Raw genomic sequence first — 15770 nt, 5'->3', positions numbered from 1 at the left:
CCTCTGCGCGTCCCCGCGAACAGGGCTTCAATCCACGGCAAGGCTTCAACCTACGGCATAACACCGGCACTAAAGTACCGCAAGTCCTGCGGTGTGAAAGCGGCTTATGGCTCTGCCCCAGCGGAGTGAAGAAAATACATGAACCTCACGGGACCGCAGTCATTAAGTCCTATTTAAAATGTTAATTTGCTCCACACAAACAAACAAAGTGTGCAGTCCAATGAATGTTAATCTAACTGGGTTTTGATAGATAACATATCTGTTTTTGTTCTCTGAATAATTGTATTCCTATTGTGCACTCTAATCAAACTATTGTTCGTTTAAATACATTTTAAGAATGGCGTTTATCTTTTTTGAGAATGACTTCTTATTTTATTTCATGTATTTGGATCTACAATAGATGATACTAATGTTTATGTCAGTAAATGTGCACTAACAGAGGCGGGGGTGTTTGTGGATATTAACGGGTACAGAGCTGGCTGCTGTCAGACGAACAGCTGTGCAGCGTCATCACAAACGGACGTCGCTCCACGTGACGCTCCGGAGGAAAGGACGTCCCATTGCTCTTAAAACTCATTTCCCTGCTTCTCGTGGTTTCCTTGCGTCCCTCCATGCTTCCCTGGTGGGAGGGACTAAACGCAGGGAAACGACGCAAGTGAGGGAAGCAAGGATTTCATTTTATCGACCTGAGAAGCAGCCCTGGAAATCTTCGCTTCGCTCCCCCACAATGCAGTTCGGCGAAAAGCGAGGCAAAGTGACATCATCCCCATTCAAAGTCATGGGCACTGGGCAGAGAAGCGTTGGAAGTGGTGGAAGTTTCTTCTGAAGCTGCTGTGTGGACGTACCGTAACGCATTACAAAAGTAACGGAGTTACAGTCATATTATTACTTTTTGCTGTAACGATGTAATGTAACGCATTACTAATGAAATGTGGGTAATATATTACCCGTTACAATGCTCAGTAACGCAGTTACAACACATTTTAACCCGAAATTAAATGGTGTTTTGCTTTTTAACAATGTACTAACATACCGAGCCGACACCAGACAAATTGTGCGGGTAGATTAGTAAACCTGGTGTGTTTACCCTTCAGGCTTCGCGTCGGGATCTTCGGGGCAGTTGAATGTTATGCACCCTCTATTCAAAAAAGAGAACGGAGCGAAAAATACTAACAACAAATTGTGTCAGGTGCGCGTGACCTGCTCCGCTGCGCGTGCATCATTTCCAAAGTGCTTCCACAGCAGTGACACACATCTGTGGATAATCATTTATACGAAAATGGTTAAAGCAACCATCACTAAACGCCAGCAACACTGCATCTACTGCAGACAGTAGCAACAGGTCAGATGGGGACATCACGTGACCCTCTGTTGTGGACACTAGCGTACTCCCGCGCCTGACTCGCCGCCCTCAACCCCAGAGCAGCACTCTTCGTTGCCCGAAACTATGCAGGCCCTCTGCGGCCCGCAGGTGCCAGGATACCACGGCAAAACAGAGCCTGCCCAGGTATATCTAAACAAGTACCCGCCTGTACAGTGGGGTTAGGTGGTCATTTTGCAGCTCGTGGTATACAAATAGACAAGGGCTAGAATATTCATGTGAAAATAGTGCCATATTCTGCCATGCCTGTAGAAATGTTGGGTCAAAAATAATGCATACAATAGCACAGATGCCTTCACCACGAATGGCTCTCATATCCCAAGCTTATCAACGAGCTAATGTTGCAGCGGAAATGTTCTCCAGGTCACAAAGTCAACCTCAGATGATGATGTGATACCAGTTTTCAAGCACAGTAAATATTCTCTTCCCAGAGTATATGATGGGACCAACGTGATGATTTAGTAGGCTACATGGTTTTAATAATAGGCTACTTTTGCTTTTCAATGTTTGCCATTTCAAACCATGAGCTGGTTCAAATAATATGTGCCTTGATTTACAATATGTTCTCATTTGTTTTATCAGTACAGTTTTGAAGCTTTTGTGCTTTTGTTTGCCATAGTCCACTTTGGACTATATGAAATATTTCAGGATTGCACTTTTAACTCACTTGAAATGTTCTCACTTGCTTGGTTTCAAAACATAACAAATGCCATAATCTGTTCATTGGGTCCATCAATGCTATTTTTCATTGCTGTTGCCGGCCACTATTGCTCATGTAACCCTACTACTGCTGCGCCCCCTGTAATCTCAGAGGCACCCTGAGTCATTTTGTTCTGGAACCGTGCCTGTACACGGCCACATACTAAACAAAATACAGAGACCATTCCGTGTCCTGTTATTGTTTACTTCCTGTCTGCCTTCTTCTGGGGATTTATCTGACGTCCAACACTCCGTCATTACATTTCAGAGACAGTAATTTTGTAATGTAACTTATTACTTTCAAAAGAGAGTAATAAGTAATATGTAATATATTACATTTTGGAAGTTACTTGCCCAACACTGATGACGAATACACACTACCGCCGCCTGCTGGTAAGGAGAGTTATTGCCACTCACGCATGCGCAGTTCGTACGTGCTCGGCGAGTAAAGTAACGAGTAAAGTAACGAGTTACTTTATGTAGAGAGTAACGAAGTAGTGTAATATATTACTTTTTTAAAAAGTAATATGTAATATATTTTAAAAAATTAGTAACGACCCCATCTCTGGTTGTAAGTGCAATGCCTTGCTGCCTGTAGCACCATCCTTGATGGAGCAAGTGGCTGGACCTGTATTTTACAGGAAAGGAGTGAGCAGAGGGGTGTTGTCCATTCTTGTTCTGTTTTCTGTGATCTTCCAATCCTCACCATGCAGCTGAACACCCTCTCGGACTTTCAGTTGCGCACGCTACTAAAGAGACGCGCTACCATGGAAATCAAACAATGGTGTAGCTGTATTAAAGTCCGAGTTGAAACAGTTGTGAGTTAATCTGATTTTGTCAGGAATCGGGAGAAATGCGGGAGAAATATGACCCCGGGAGGAAACCGGGAGAAGGCAATGAAATCGGGATTCTCCCACGAAAATCGGGAGGGTTGGCATGTATGGCTGTCAGGTCTTTCTCCGTATAGGGACAGTGATCAGGTGATCAGATGCTTCCTCTCCGGGTCTCTCCTCTGGCCGTGCCTCAGGAATGTGCTGGCATGCTGGTGAATAGTCGGGGTGTCAGCCCCGATCTGGCCTGTTGGTTCCCAGATCAGTGGACTGCAACAGACTGGGCGCACAGAGCATGGGCTGATGGTCCTGCAGCGTCATCCGAGGGGTCAGGAGTGTCCAGATAGGCCTACCTCATGTGTGAGAGGGGTGCTAATCTTCACAACCAACTCTTGGCAAAAAGCTTCAAAGGGGGATTATGTAATATTCAAGTATGGAGTAACACATTCTTCCTCCTGCAAAGAGTTATTTTAAAACACTCTCTTACTTCAGGAGCCTGTGCTCAGAGGGTTGGTTTGTACATCCTCACCAGTGTGGAGGCTAATGTTACTAAATGCATATGATATATGTTTAAGATTCAATGCCATTTTTGACCACAGTAGACGATCAACAGGAAACAAGCTTGTCTGTCTGATCCATTTATATTCTTTATCAACGTGTTTCAGCTCTCGGTTAATGATTGAAGCTGTGTGATGTAAAGGAGGTAAAATGTTAAGAGCAAACTATTTGGTACTCCTCCAAAAGGTTTGAAATATCGGGAGTCTATATTTCAAGCAAAGGCATGTGCTGCATCTGTGCTGAGCACTTCCCAGAAGACAGTTGTGTTTGGTTTAAAGAAATAGAATAGCCAAATTGTGCCCTTCATGATTATCTTTTACTAGTTTTCCTTAGTGAAAAGTGTGTCCTTTATCCGTGACATAGTTATTCTTCCTTAAGGTCCAAGTTTTAAAACAGAGACTACCAAATCCATCACTACAGAAAGCCTGCCTCAGCTGCTCTCTCGGCTGGGTGCAGGTAGAAAAACCCAAGTGAGCTTCCCACTCTTCTCCTTACTACCTGTGACCCTCCACTACATCATCATTTTATGATCTGGTTATAATCCTGACAACACAATGGGGATTTAATTGTTGCAAATTAGCTTCACAGGAGCTGCTCAGAGAGTGTGTGAAGGGTGGGTGGGCTGTTTGATCGTCCATTGAAGGTATATTCTCCCACCACTGAACTGAGGAGGGATGCCTGAGGAGAGGACGACCCCCCCCCCCCTTCTACCCTGCTCACATGACTGTGATTAGAGGAGGAGTGTGGTGGGACACAGAGAGGGAGAGATGGTGAGCACTATGAATGACATTTTTCTGATTTCAGCGCAGAGATCACGTCCAAGAACTCAACTCATCTTTGATTGCTGCTCGAGGGTCATCCACTTTCTTTAGGTAACTAATCTTTATGTTGGTAAAGATAGAGACATGTGTTACATTTGTTTTAGTTTTCCACTTCTGCTTGAGCAAATATATCTTTGTACATGTACACGCTCAACCATGACTAACTAGTGGTGGAAGATCTGTTGCTTATTAAAAGTAGTAATGTATAGAGAAACTCAGTCTTGTATTTGTAATTGTACTCAAGTAAAAGCATTAAAATACTAGTACCAAAAGTAAAAGTACTCATTTTGCATAATGGCCAATTTCAGAATGATAATTACATTGTTAGCTTTTAATTATAGATGCAAAAAGTGAATATTAAGAGCAGTAGGAAGTACATTAAGCAATGAGGTACCAAACTGTTGTAGTTTAATGCAACATTATACCTCTCCTGCACTACATTTCAGATTATTAAGTACAATTTGTATGACAGTTTGCAGATAAAGAGTTTATACAATATTAAGCCATGACCAATACAAACTACGATCAGCATGAGAGCCTAACTGAGCGTCTAATCTGCTAAAACAGCAAAGTGGTTCAGATGTGATTTTATTCGCTTTCCCTCCAGACATTTTTTGTTTTTGAAAAGACAGCACATCTCTTACAATAGAAACAGTAAGAGATTAGAAAATGCAAATTTGTTTTTAAGTCATATTTACACACTGATGAGCATGTGTTGTGAAGGTTGTAAGAACAAGTGTTTGTTGCAGGTATGAGGGTGCTACACTGGTGCATGCTGGGAGTGACCATCCTCCTGTTGGCGTGCGAGGTCACCATCAGTCAGCTGTGCAAGTCCCTTATCACCTTACTAGATGGTTTCCACACGCTCTTCATCCTTTTGCGCATGGCTCTTCCTCCTGTGGACTCCTCTTCATCTCCCCCACATGCTGGCTCCTCTTCATCAGCACCTCCCGCCCCCCCGCCTGCAGAGTCATCCATTGAATTTCCACCTGGGGGCCTGGCCGGGGGGCTTCAGGCCTCCGGTGTGTCCCTCACCAGCAGCAGGGTTCAGCCCGTGGGGTCTTTCATCTCCGCTCTCCTCCTCACCTCTCTGTGTCTCTCTTACTTCATGGAGATCCTCAGCTTCACCCTGGACCCTCACCCAGTGCAGCGCCCCCTGCTGCTCGTGGTGGTCGGAGCTGTCAGTGTGCTGCATAAGATGCTGGTGGTCTGGCTGAACTGGGATCAGCTGCAGGAGGAGAAGGCAGGGCCCGAATCTCACCTTGAAGTGAACCACAAAGGTAACATCACCTACAGATGTTTCGTTTGAGAGCTGATGCACAAACAGTATAACAATAAGCAGCTCTGTTTGGACAAACTTGCACATCTGCAAAGGCCGACCTAAACATGTTTTCTCTGTGTGTTTAAAATATCCCCAGAGTTACACCCTAGCTCTACACCCTGACTCAATTTGGCATCACTTCACAGGCCTGCAGTCAAAATGAGGGCTGTGTTAGAAGATGGGTGTGGACCATCTTTATTTGTTATGTTTTTCAGACGTTTTAGCTGTATATGTTTTCAGCACGTGAGTACATTTTGCATACAGGAGCGAATGCAAAATAACAATAGTCATTTTTGTTGACACCGTGACTCAGAGGAGTCTGGTATGAGGTATATTAACATCTGACAGACAGGTTATAAGTGCCCGGATGAGCCTCGGTGGTCCGGGGTGCAGGCTTCAAACCTGTAGCTGCTTAGCGGCAGAGTGGTTCAATTCCACCTTTCGGGCGAAGTAATGGAAAATATTGCCCAGAGGACCACACCCATCTTCTAGGGCCAATGGACCATTGGCGGAAGTGAAGTGTGGGGGGGATAGGTTGTGGCCCTGGTCCAAGCGGTCCAAGCTGGCAAGCGGTCATACTATATATGGTTATACTATTTTTTACTATTTCAAAAGTAGCATAGTAATTCTTAAATTACGAACAAAATGTGCGCTCGCCGCTTGGTGATTTTTCTAAGTGTTGGTTGATGTGATTTTCCTTCCAGTTTCCATTCTTGATGCTCAGCTTTTAGATAAATGTATCCTCAAATGAACCTTACAGAGATGAGAATGGTGTTGATACCATTGAAATCTGGACACTTGACATCCAGTAACAGCAGGTTCACCATAAAGTCTGTAATATCATATGTACGCAGTGTTAGCTGTTTATTGAAACACATTGTTTCAGTATTTAAGGATTTTAAAGTCTATTCTGCAACCTGGTTTCTGAAATTCATTCATTTTGGACGACAAGGAATTTGTTGCAGCTCACAATGAAGCACAGAGCATTTACAATGTGCTGCAGAGCATGGGACCCTGGGAAAGCACTTACTGACACTGGCATTATGTAATCTTTTACCACAGAAGAATTAGCGTGTCTGATGATATTGCTCTGACAGATTTGACTTTGAAGCAGCTGCCAAGTGTATATTCAGCTGTAAGGAACATCAAACAGTCTATGTTTGCTTTTCATTCCTCTGTTCCACTCCCACAGCCTTGGCTGCAGAAGAGACTAAAGGCAGGGCCGAGGACGGTAGCCATGTCCAATCTGCCGTGAACGACTCGCACCACAACGGGGCGCTTGTCCTCTGTAACCCGGGAACCTCCAGCGTCCCTGACACTGACTGTCAAGCCACACCGAAGACAGAAGTCCACCTGCATGCAGTGGCTCCAGAGGAGAGCTGGGACTGTGGAGCTGCACAGCTAAAGGTTAACAAGTGCATGGGACATCTCGGTAAGAGACTTTGACTGTCAGCTTTCTTACTTTAGTGTCCTGCAGAAAAAGAGCTGCATGAGGTTCACATCATTTGTATTTATTTGGTACCAAATGAAATTCACTATTAGTAATGACTGAGGTACATTAAAATAAACATTAAGTTTGCATTATATTTCTATATGAAACAAGCAAAGGGTTTAAAGTGTGAAAAGAATAAGCATGAATTGTAATGTCACATGATCCTCTTAAAGTGGGACTGGGCAATATTGTATCAGCCCACTGTTGTCTATTTATTTATAACTGACGTTCAATGATTATTGTTAAAAACGTACTGAAGATTAAATATATCACTTCTGATTTTGCATACATTTTCAAATTAGAATAAGTACATTTCAAAATCAAAAGCATATTCTTCTCAATATTGTCATACTGTTTTGTAAGGATCTGCTTGGCTCTTACGGGTCAGAAGCCAATGTTCTGGTGCTCTGATCTCACATCTTCTGCATAAATAATGTTTTACTCTTTTGTCTCCCTTCAGACAAACAAACTGCATCAGATACCTCCCCAGTCTGCAAGTCCTCACATCCCATAGAGAGGACTTTACCGGTCAGCCAGTGGCCGGTCAGCCTCCTGTCGTTCGTCCTGGTCCTACAGGGCCTCTGTACCTCTCTGCTGGCTCTGACCAACAGCCTGGTGGTGCTGCTCATCGTCCCCCAGCTGCTGCACAGCTCTGGGACCTGTGGCCTGCTGGTGTACCTGGACCCTGGCCTCTCCCTGCTCGCTGTGATCATTCTTGTTGTCACAGCTCTGCCACAGGTCAGACTCTGTACTTAATGTGATGCCATTTAGTGAGTTCAATCCACTAATCACAATAATGCATATTTACTGCAGCTGAGTAAAAACCAGTGCTGATGAATGTTTCCCCGGTAAATCTCTCCAGGTGCACAGGTATGGACTGCTGCTGCTGCAGGCCTCACCTCCACACATTTGTGTGTCTGATCTTAGAAGGAGGATTACGAGCGTACCCGGGGTTCAGGCTGTGCACGACCTCCACGTGTGGCAGCTGACTGAATCCTTCACGGTGGCCTCTGTCCATGTTCACTGCCATGCTGGGTTTCCAGTGCAGAGGTGAGGTGGAAAAGATTGACGTTGATAGCTGGTGGTTTTATATGTTTATACCATGCTCATCCAGGAATTCTCAATTTGGATTAGCTAAAAAGTACAGATTCATTTTTTGTAAACAAAAAGCCATTAAGGGTTGTAGACCTAGGCTGGGACCACCTGGGATATTAGAGATACTGAATATATAACTGTTACGCAACACCACCACCAACTCATAGGTTTTGGTTCTTCAAAAAACTGATGATACATCAACAACAGCAAAAATATTATGCTGTCACTAACTTTGTTTGTTTTGCATTTTTTTCTCTACGCATTTTATTACACTCAAAATACAAGTGTAGTAAGGTTAGGAGAGATGATATAATCATAACTTTAAAAAAGTGTTTTAAAAAATGGTTTGATGGATGATTTAGTGGTGTTTACACTCTGTAATCATATGTGTTTTACCAACAAGAAATCAATATTTCACTTAAAAATCACAATTATCGCCAATAATGAAACATAGAAACCCTCCTGTTATAATAATACAAATGTTGCCTGTAATAAAAACTGTACTTAATTTTCATTTTACATAGGTGTGCTGACCTGATGTCGGGGGTCACCAAGGTGCTGCAGAGTGTGGGAGTGAGCTGCTGCACCGTTCAGCCAGAGTTTGCCTCCTGCCCTGGTTCCTCTGCAGGCAGTGCAGGGTGCACCTCACCCGTGGTCCACAGAGAGGACCCCTCCCTTCCTCCTCTTCTCTCCTGCAGCCTGGCCTGTGGAAAGGCCTGTGATGGGAATATGTGCTGCTCCTCCCTGGAGGAGAGCAGGAGCCAGCTGGCACCGGCAGCTGGAGAAACAAAGGAAGAGCCTCAGACTCTGGTTATCGAGAACACCTTCCTCTGACCCAGAGAACTGCACTGGAGGAGTTTCATTAAGTGAATGTAGGGGCAACGATAATGGGGAAAAACATATTTTAAAGTGTTATCTTTCTTTAAGTGCCTGGACATATGTTTTTGTTCTTTAGATTTGTGATATTAACACAGTGCTGTCCCAAAGATTATCTGTGCAATATCAAGTGCAATTCTGTCAAAATGGAAGCATTTTTTTTGTTGTGTTACTTCATTTGTACCTGGAACTTCTATATTATTTCCCATGAACTGACATTAAAACAAATAGTTATACTAAAATGTGTCTCTTTTCATTTTAAGATCATAACAAATGTATTGATCTCAGTGTCATAGCAGCAAAAGTACAAGAACAGATGCATCAGTCATTTAAACCTGTTTTCATTGGCAGATACAAAATGAAACACACATATTACACGCAGTGGTGGAAAGTAACATGGTTTATTCAATTGATTACTGTTCTTAAGTTACATTTTTAGATACTTGTACTTATAGTATTTTAATTATTTACTACTGTATACTTCTACCCTTATCTGAGAGCTTTGATTAGTGTATTTTACAGATCAACATTTCACAAAACGTGATAAGTGTATTGAAACTGGATGCATTATAGATTAATCTACACGCTGTATATTTGCATAATTATGAAGGTGTTCAATTATGTTCTACCTCAACCAACTACATAATTGAAGTAAATATTACAATAAAGCCTACTATGTATTATATTACAGCAATAATAATGATGCAATACAATAATAATATAACTTTCCTTTTAGTTTTTACAACATTTAAATTAGTTATTGAAAATCATATTGAGACAAATGTGTTGGTGGGATCAATATTATATGCTTTTGCACTGTTTAATCTTTTGATTTTACAGTTGTGGATTTGCTTTAATTGACTTCATCGTCATTCTGTCTGTCTCAATGTGATCTAATCTGTTTTATTATGATTATGTTGTCACCCTAATGTTTTACCTGTATCCTCATGCCTGCGCTGTTACACTGGATCAAACAGAATCACTTGTGTGAGAAGCTATTTCTAAATCAATGAAACTGGGTCATATTTCTCACCTGTGATGTTGCTATGTGGCTCCACCTTTTTATTTTCAGGCCGCCAATCACAAAGCATCTGCTTCGCATAACACAGCACAGACCCGACTACTTCCCTTTATTTTTTATGTTTTTCAGACGTTTTAGCTGTATATGTTTTCAGCACGTGAGTACATTTTGCATACAGGTGCGAACTGTGATAAATGCAAAATAACAATAGTCATTTTTGTTGACACCGTGACTCAGAGGAGTCTTGCTGGTATGAGGTATATTAACATCTGACAGACAGGTTATAAGTGCCCGGATGAGCCTCGGTGGTCCGGGGTGCAGGCTTCAAACCTGTAGCTGCTTAGCGGCAGAGTGGTTCAATTCCACCTTTCGGGCGAAATAATGGAAAATATCGCCCACAGGATCTCTTGAAACGTTGTTTGATTTAATCTCGATCTGAAAATATTAAAGAATTGTTCAACTATTAAAAAACGGTATTTCTTAAAATGACACGTAACATAGATTATCATGATTCAAGAATTCCACTATAAATCGTATTTTATTTGCGGGTTTTGTAACAATTTAAACATTTTACAACCTCAAGAATACTTCCTGTCAGGCTCTGTCCATGCACTTCATAATAAAAGTCCACAATGTTAAAAATAGAAGTGTAATATTTGTATTAGCTCTTTTACTTCTTTAAATTAGATTTAGTCAATTTAATTACTTGTAGATGATTTGAGGTTTTTTTATGTTTTATTTTGACCTGTGATACATAATAGGGCTGTGATCTAGGGCCGCAATTATTGTGAAAGGAATTTCCCCGGAGATCAAGATTGATTGACAACCATCAAAAGCCAATCAACTGCGAGTTTCTGTTTGGCATCCAATCACCTTGCTCCTGGGCTGACCGATGCGGAAATCTCCCTGTGTACTGGAGGCTGAGAGCGTGATGTCCTTGCCTGCTTGTTTTTGGGCTAACCTGAATTAAAAACTCACCTTCTTCTCTTTGAAGGTCACTGTTTTGTCATTACCAGGTAAGATAGACTTGAAAACGTGATCTCAATAATATATTATCCTCACAGAAGCATTGTTTCCATGTAAACCTCTGTTGTTAGCCTGGGCAAGCTAGCGTCCTGCTAACAAGCAACGTTAAGAAAGTTGTTCACTTGTGCTGTGAGTTCCTGTTAATGTGTATTTATTAAGTTCAACCAGCTGCAGCTAATTGATTAAATATATTACAACGTACTGCTATGCACCATTTCAGGGATTAATGTAGTAGGTTTTAATTCTCCTCATTAAAAAATATTTTATATATTATTGCATTTCCAATGTATTTGTACATGAACTAGTAAGAGCACTCGGCTTATTCCTTAATTCCCTAGTCCCAACATTCAGTGTGTTATGAATGAACCTGAGAAAATCTAAACTTTTATAGTCTTTTGCATGGCAGCTATGTTATAATTCTATGTATTAACCACTACTGATTTCCAACTGTAACAATGTTTCATCATCCTTCTGTCTTCCAGATTTGACTCAAGAAGTTCGTCATGCCTTTGCATAAATACTCCCCCAAAATTTGGGATGCGTTGAAGCTGAAGCAGGGCATCTACGCCCGACTCCCCCAACACTACATCAAGTCCATCGAGCCGAAAGATCCCACGCCTGTCCATTGGAGACCGCTGGGCATCCAATACCGAGCCAACCCAAAGACGGGGCAGAAGGAGCGGGTGCAGGATGTCCCGGTGCCCATCTTCTACCCTCCACAGTCGCAGAGCGGCCTGTGGGGGGGAGAGGGCTGGGTATCGGGCTATAAATACGCCAACAATGACAAAGTGAGTCACAGGAGGGGACAGTTCTTTCTTTAGTTTTACTACAGTGTGTTGACATGATTAAAACAATACAATACAGCTGAGCTAGCATGTCACTCTGCTTGTCTCTTCTGCTCCTTTCTTTCCTTTCTGTGCATATACCTTTCAAAAAAGGCAGAGATATCATACAATTCAAGTTTTGTCTTGGTATAAACTCTCATCAAATAATGTGTTGCAGCAAAGCGTAATGGGTTTTGTTTGTAGACAAGTTAAAGTCTACAAATAAAGCCCACAAGTAACACATTTGTATTAAATGATACATTATGCATTATGCATAATGCAGCTTCACTGATTGTTAGAAATAGTAGTGTGGCATGAAAGCCCAGCAGACATTTATCATTTTCCAACACATTCTGCAGTTAAAACTAAACATGTTTGAAATGTATCTGTGAATTGTCTCTCTCCACAGATGTCGAATCGTCTTAAGAAGGTCTGGAAACCACAGCTGTTAAAGAGAGAGTTTTACAGCGAGATCCTCGATCACAAGTTCACCATCAAAGTCACCCCGCGCACTCTGGACCTCGTTGACGCTGCATTTGGATTTGACTTCTATATCCTCAAAGTAAAAGATCACGACCTTTCCTTTGTGTGACAAAAATCTATTTTCCATATGGCATTTTTATGACTGTGATTATCCTACTTTCTATCAGACATCAAAGGAAGACCTGAACTCCAAGCTGGGCATGGACCTGAAGAGAGCCATGATGCTCCGCCTGGTGCGCAGAGACTCAGAGCTCTACCCAGCAGACCCTGTGAAGAGAGAGAAGGTCTACAACAAATACAAAGTAAGTGGGATGTGTTCAAGTCCACTTTGTGGTCCCTAATGTGTTGCTACACACTGACTGAAACTAACCCTGATGTTACACAGCTATGGGAACAGAGGTTGGAAAGTAACCAAAAACATAACTTGAGTCCGGTATTTACAATTTAAAGTACCTGTACTTTACTTGAATTCCATTTCATGCGGCTCTTCTACGCCACTACATTTCATTCAGTATTTTGACATTCATTTATTCATATTTTTACTTAAGGATGTCAATATTTTTTAATTCACCTGGCTACAAATCTGACTCTGTTCCCTATGTGATTTGTTTTGTTTCTTTTAGTATGTGTCTACATTTCTGTGTGGTTTAATTGTTGCTGTCTGTCTTGGCATAGTACCCCTTGAGACGCTAGGAGTTGTGTTTAAAAAACCAATGACAAGTTCCTTTTTGTGCTTCCTCCCTTCTCAGCAGCAGGTTGACATCCCAGAGGGGGAGGTCGAGTGGGTCGGTCTGAGTCTGGAAGAGGCCGTGGAGAAGCAGAGGCAGCTGGAGCACAAGGTAAGACCTCAAACACAGCTGCACGAAACTCATTCAGCACTTTTTAAAGACGCAACAGAAATACATAAAATAGATTCAAGATTCAAGCTTTTGTCTTATACACAGGGTGACTGCAGCAACTCCAACCATTTAACATATTTAATTAAGACATAAAAATAAATGAAATTGTGTAACAAAGTAATGCAAGTGATATAATGGTCCCATTAAGATGCAGGAAATAGATAGAAATTTGATTGAATGAGATAAAACAACATACAATTAAATACAGTAGGTTATTATAAAATGCTGTATATTGTAATACTATATCAATATAAATATGTGGATTATAAACATAGGTAAGTTCAAAATGTTTTCTATATTCAATATGAAATTCATTACAAATCAAAGCTATAGATTACACCTCACTATCCCACCCTAACCCAAACACATACACCTAAAAGATGTGGAAAGTAATATTAACTTGTAATAATAACCCTGTGTGCAGTCTGTGATGATTGTCCTTCCTGTTGTCTCCCAGGAGCCGGAGCCTCTGTTTAAGGTCTGTGTGGAGCAGCTGGTGGAGGAGCTGCACATCCAGAAACTCTCTGAGCCACACGTCACAGTGAAGGAGTGACTCCTCTGAGCGACAGAGGCAGCTTTTTAGACTGATACTCAAGTAGGTTGAACTTGAAGAGGTGGTGGGAGGGTCCCCAAGTTTCTGTTTCTGAAGCCCCATCCCCTGGGAGAACTTTCTACAGCTTGTATTTCCATCTGGGAGCGACACGAAGACAGAAGAGACACAAATGACGAGGTCATGTTGGAGTAACTCTTATTTATTTCAGTTTGTATTCAAAATCCACGCATAAGTACATTTTAAGAAATAAATGTAAACCCTCCAGACCAGCTATGATATCAGGCCCTTGTACATGATATCTAAACAAAATAAAAGATTCACGTTTTTTTCTTAAACTTTATTTATGCTCATCTGTTCTCCAATAATTATTTAATCAGTTCACTAATTTTGTAGTTAACCGATTCACAACATGATTATTGTGAGGGTGACTACAGGTATATTCAGACAGTATGGGAAAGAAATATTATTGAAGCTTCTACTTGAATAAATGTGTCTCCTTTTTTAAGTTAATATCACAACTAAAAATGTAATCCATGCAGCCCAATGTTATGAGATGCAGTTGTAAAGGGACAAATACCACATTTATTTATAAACTAGTACTAACTGCGACCATACAGTACAGATCCAAGCCTGGACAGGTTAGCAGGATCTCAAACAGATTCTTAAAGGTCCCCTATTATACTGTTTTTCATCAATATATTATAGTTCTAAGATGTATACAACACATGTCTCTGAAATGTTTGGCTCGAAATACCAAACGGATCATGCATTGTAGCATCCCATAATCCCCTCTGTTTCAGCCCTGTTTCAAAAGTGCTGATTCACTGGCCGTTTCTCAATGTCGAGTAAAACTGCTGCAGAGCAACTATTTCAAGTATACTACGTCATCGAGTGGCGCCGAATGCTGGGCATTTAAACAGTCCTTCGGCGCCACTCGATGACGTAGTATACTTGAAATAGTGGCTTCAGGAGATAAGGTGGGGGGATGTTACTGTGGTTGGTGATTGGCTAATGTTGACACAAGCCAAAAAATCGTTATGACATCATAAAGTGGCCAAAATCTGATCAGCTCATTTTCTGACAGGTTTTTATATAAATGGATCAGGACAAAAAGTGAGAGAATCTTTTTTCCTGAAAGTTTCAGAATCTCTTTACACAGAGGGGACACATGTTGATGTATAAAAGACATGACAAAGTGGATTTTGCATAATAGGTGACCTTTAAAGCCTCTGAATAAATGTTTTACTTACTTTAAAGGATTTACCCTAATTACTGAAAGGAGTCTGTTTCCCCAGTAGATGGAGCTAAAATGCTTTGAATGAGTTAAGTTGCCATTTAATAGAGATGTAATGCCTCAATTGGATTATGGACTGTTGTATTAAAACCAAGTTGCAACTTATGAAAAACAGAAGTGAATCAAAGCCAAAGAGCTGTGGTTAATGTGTTATAGCTCCAAAAACTCTGAAAATACCGGGTATCACGGAAATTCTCTTGGCAAAGATGATACTGGTACTATCAAAACAAACAAGTGACGTAATAAACCAAACATCTTTCCATGAACACACCGTACCGCTAAGGTCCTTGTATGGTGCGAGGGTTAATCAATGGAAGAAAAGAGACATAAAAGCAGCCGTTTGTGGCCTGGTTTCGCTTTCACCTCCTCCTGGCTGATGTGTGAGACTTGTACTGGTGTTGTGCAGTTTGTGGTCGCAGCGTGCTATAATTGTCCGATGGGGAGTCCCTCCGGGTGCAGGGGACTCCCGTGGGTGTTGTAACCTGGAGAGGTGAGATACCTGCCCCTGTAAACAGAGCCACTCCAGGCTAGAATTACCCCGTTTATATTGCACATGATAAACAAAAAGTCCTCCAAATTCAAGTTTAACACCATACC

At 41.6% G+C, this 15770-nt stretch overlaps 2 protein-coding genes and 2 non-coding genes across 5 annotated transcripts; all 4 read left to right on the top strand.

Annotated features, from left to right (window-relative positions):
• The first annotated feature begins 578 nt into the window (after window positions 1-578).
• Window positions 579-9315, top strand: LOC117457730 (uncharacterized). Its single transcript, XM_071205278.1, has 7 exons — window positions 579-862; window positions 4273-4340; window positions 5039-5569; window positions 6803-7042; window positions 7563-7840; window positions 7965-8152; window positions 8722-9315. The coding sequence occupies exons 3-7, from the start codon at window positions 5041-5043 to the stop codon at window positions 9029-9031; spliced, it is 1545 nt and encodes a 514-aa protein (XP_071061379.1). The 5' UTR covers window positions 579-862; window positions 4273-4340; window positions 5039-5040; the 3' UTR covers window positions 9032-9315.
• Window positions 5972-6058, top strand: trnastop-uca (transfer RNA opal suppressor (anticodon UCA)). The gene has a single exon. It is a non-coding gene; the product is annotated as a tRNA-Sec (tRNA).
• A 1068-nt stretch (window positions 9316-10383) lies between the features above and the next one.
• Window positions 10384-10470, top strand: trnastop-uca (transfer RNA opal suppressor (anticodon UCA)). Its single transcript has one exon. It is a non-coding gene; the product is annotated as a tRNA-Sec (tRNA).
• A 478-nt stretch (window positions 10471-10948) lies between these two features.
• mrpl28 (mitochondrial ribosomal protein L28) lies at window positions 10949-14219 on the top strand. 2 transcript variants are annotated; one of them, XM_034097437.2, is made up of 6 exons: window positions 10949-11110; window positions 11603-11908; window positions 12354-12506; window positions 12595-12729; window positions 13180-13266; window positions 13784-14219. In XM_034097437.2, exons 2-6 carry the CDS (start codon window positions 11624-11626, stop codon window positions 13877-13879), a joined length of 756 nt encoding a protein of 251 aa, XP_033953328.1. In that variant the 5' UTR covers window positions 10949-11110; window positions 11603-11623; the 3' UTR covers window positions 13880-14219. The 2 variants fall into 2 exon arrangements, with proteins under 2 accessions (XP_033953328.1, XP_033953327.1); XM_034097436.2 differs by having other exon boundaries at window positions 10959-11110; window positions 13177-13266.
• Window positions 14220-15770: the final 1551 nt, after the last annotated feature.

This window comes from Pseudochaenichthys georgianus, chromosome 13 (assembly GCF_902827115.2).
Source record: "Pseudochaenichthys georgianus chromosome 13, fPseGeo1.2, whole genome shotgun sequence".
NCBI classification, from domain to species: domain Eukaryota; kingdom Metazoa; phylum Chordata; class Actinopteri; order Perciformes; family Channichthyidae; genus Pseudochaenichthys; species Pseudochaenichthys georgianus.
The sequence above is the reverse complement of the archived record's forward strand: the minus strand, read 5'-3'. Positions and strand labels throughout refer to the sequence as shown.

Bases quoted from the DNA above. Each gene is read 5' to 3' on its own strand.
- mrpl28 (XM_034097436.2), top strand. From the start codon at position 11,624: ATGCCTTTGCATAAATACTCCCCCAAAATTTGGGATGCGTTGAAGCTG. The intron at 12,507-12,594 runs GTAAAAGATCAC...ACTTTCTATCAG, and splicing joins TTGACTTCTATATCCTCAAA to ACATCAAAGGAAGACCTGAA. The intron at 13,267-13,783 runs GTAAGACCTCAA...GTTGTCTCCCAG, and splicing joins AGAGGCAGCTGGAGCACAAG to GAGCCGGAGCCTCTGTTTAA.
- LOC117457730 (XM_071205278.1), top strand. From the start codon at position 5,041: ATGAGGGTGCTACACTGGTGCATGCTGGGAGTGACCATCCTCCTGTTG. The intron at 5,570-6,802 runs GTAACATCACCT...CCACTCCCACAG, and splicing joins CCTTGAAGTGAACCACAAAG to CCTTGGCTGCAGAAGAGACT. The intron at 8,153-8,721 runs GTGAGGTGGAAA...CATTTTACATAG, and splicing joins GCTGGGTTTCCAGTGCAGAG to GTGTGCTGACCTGATGTCGG.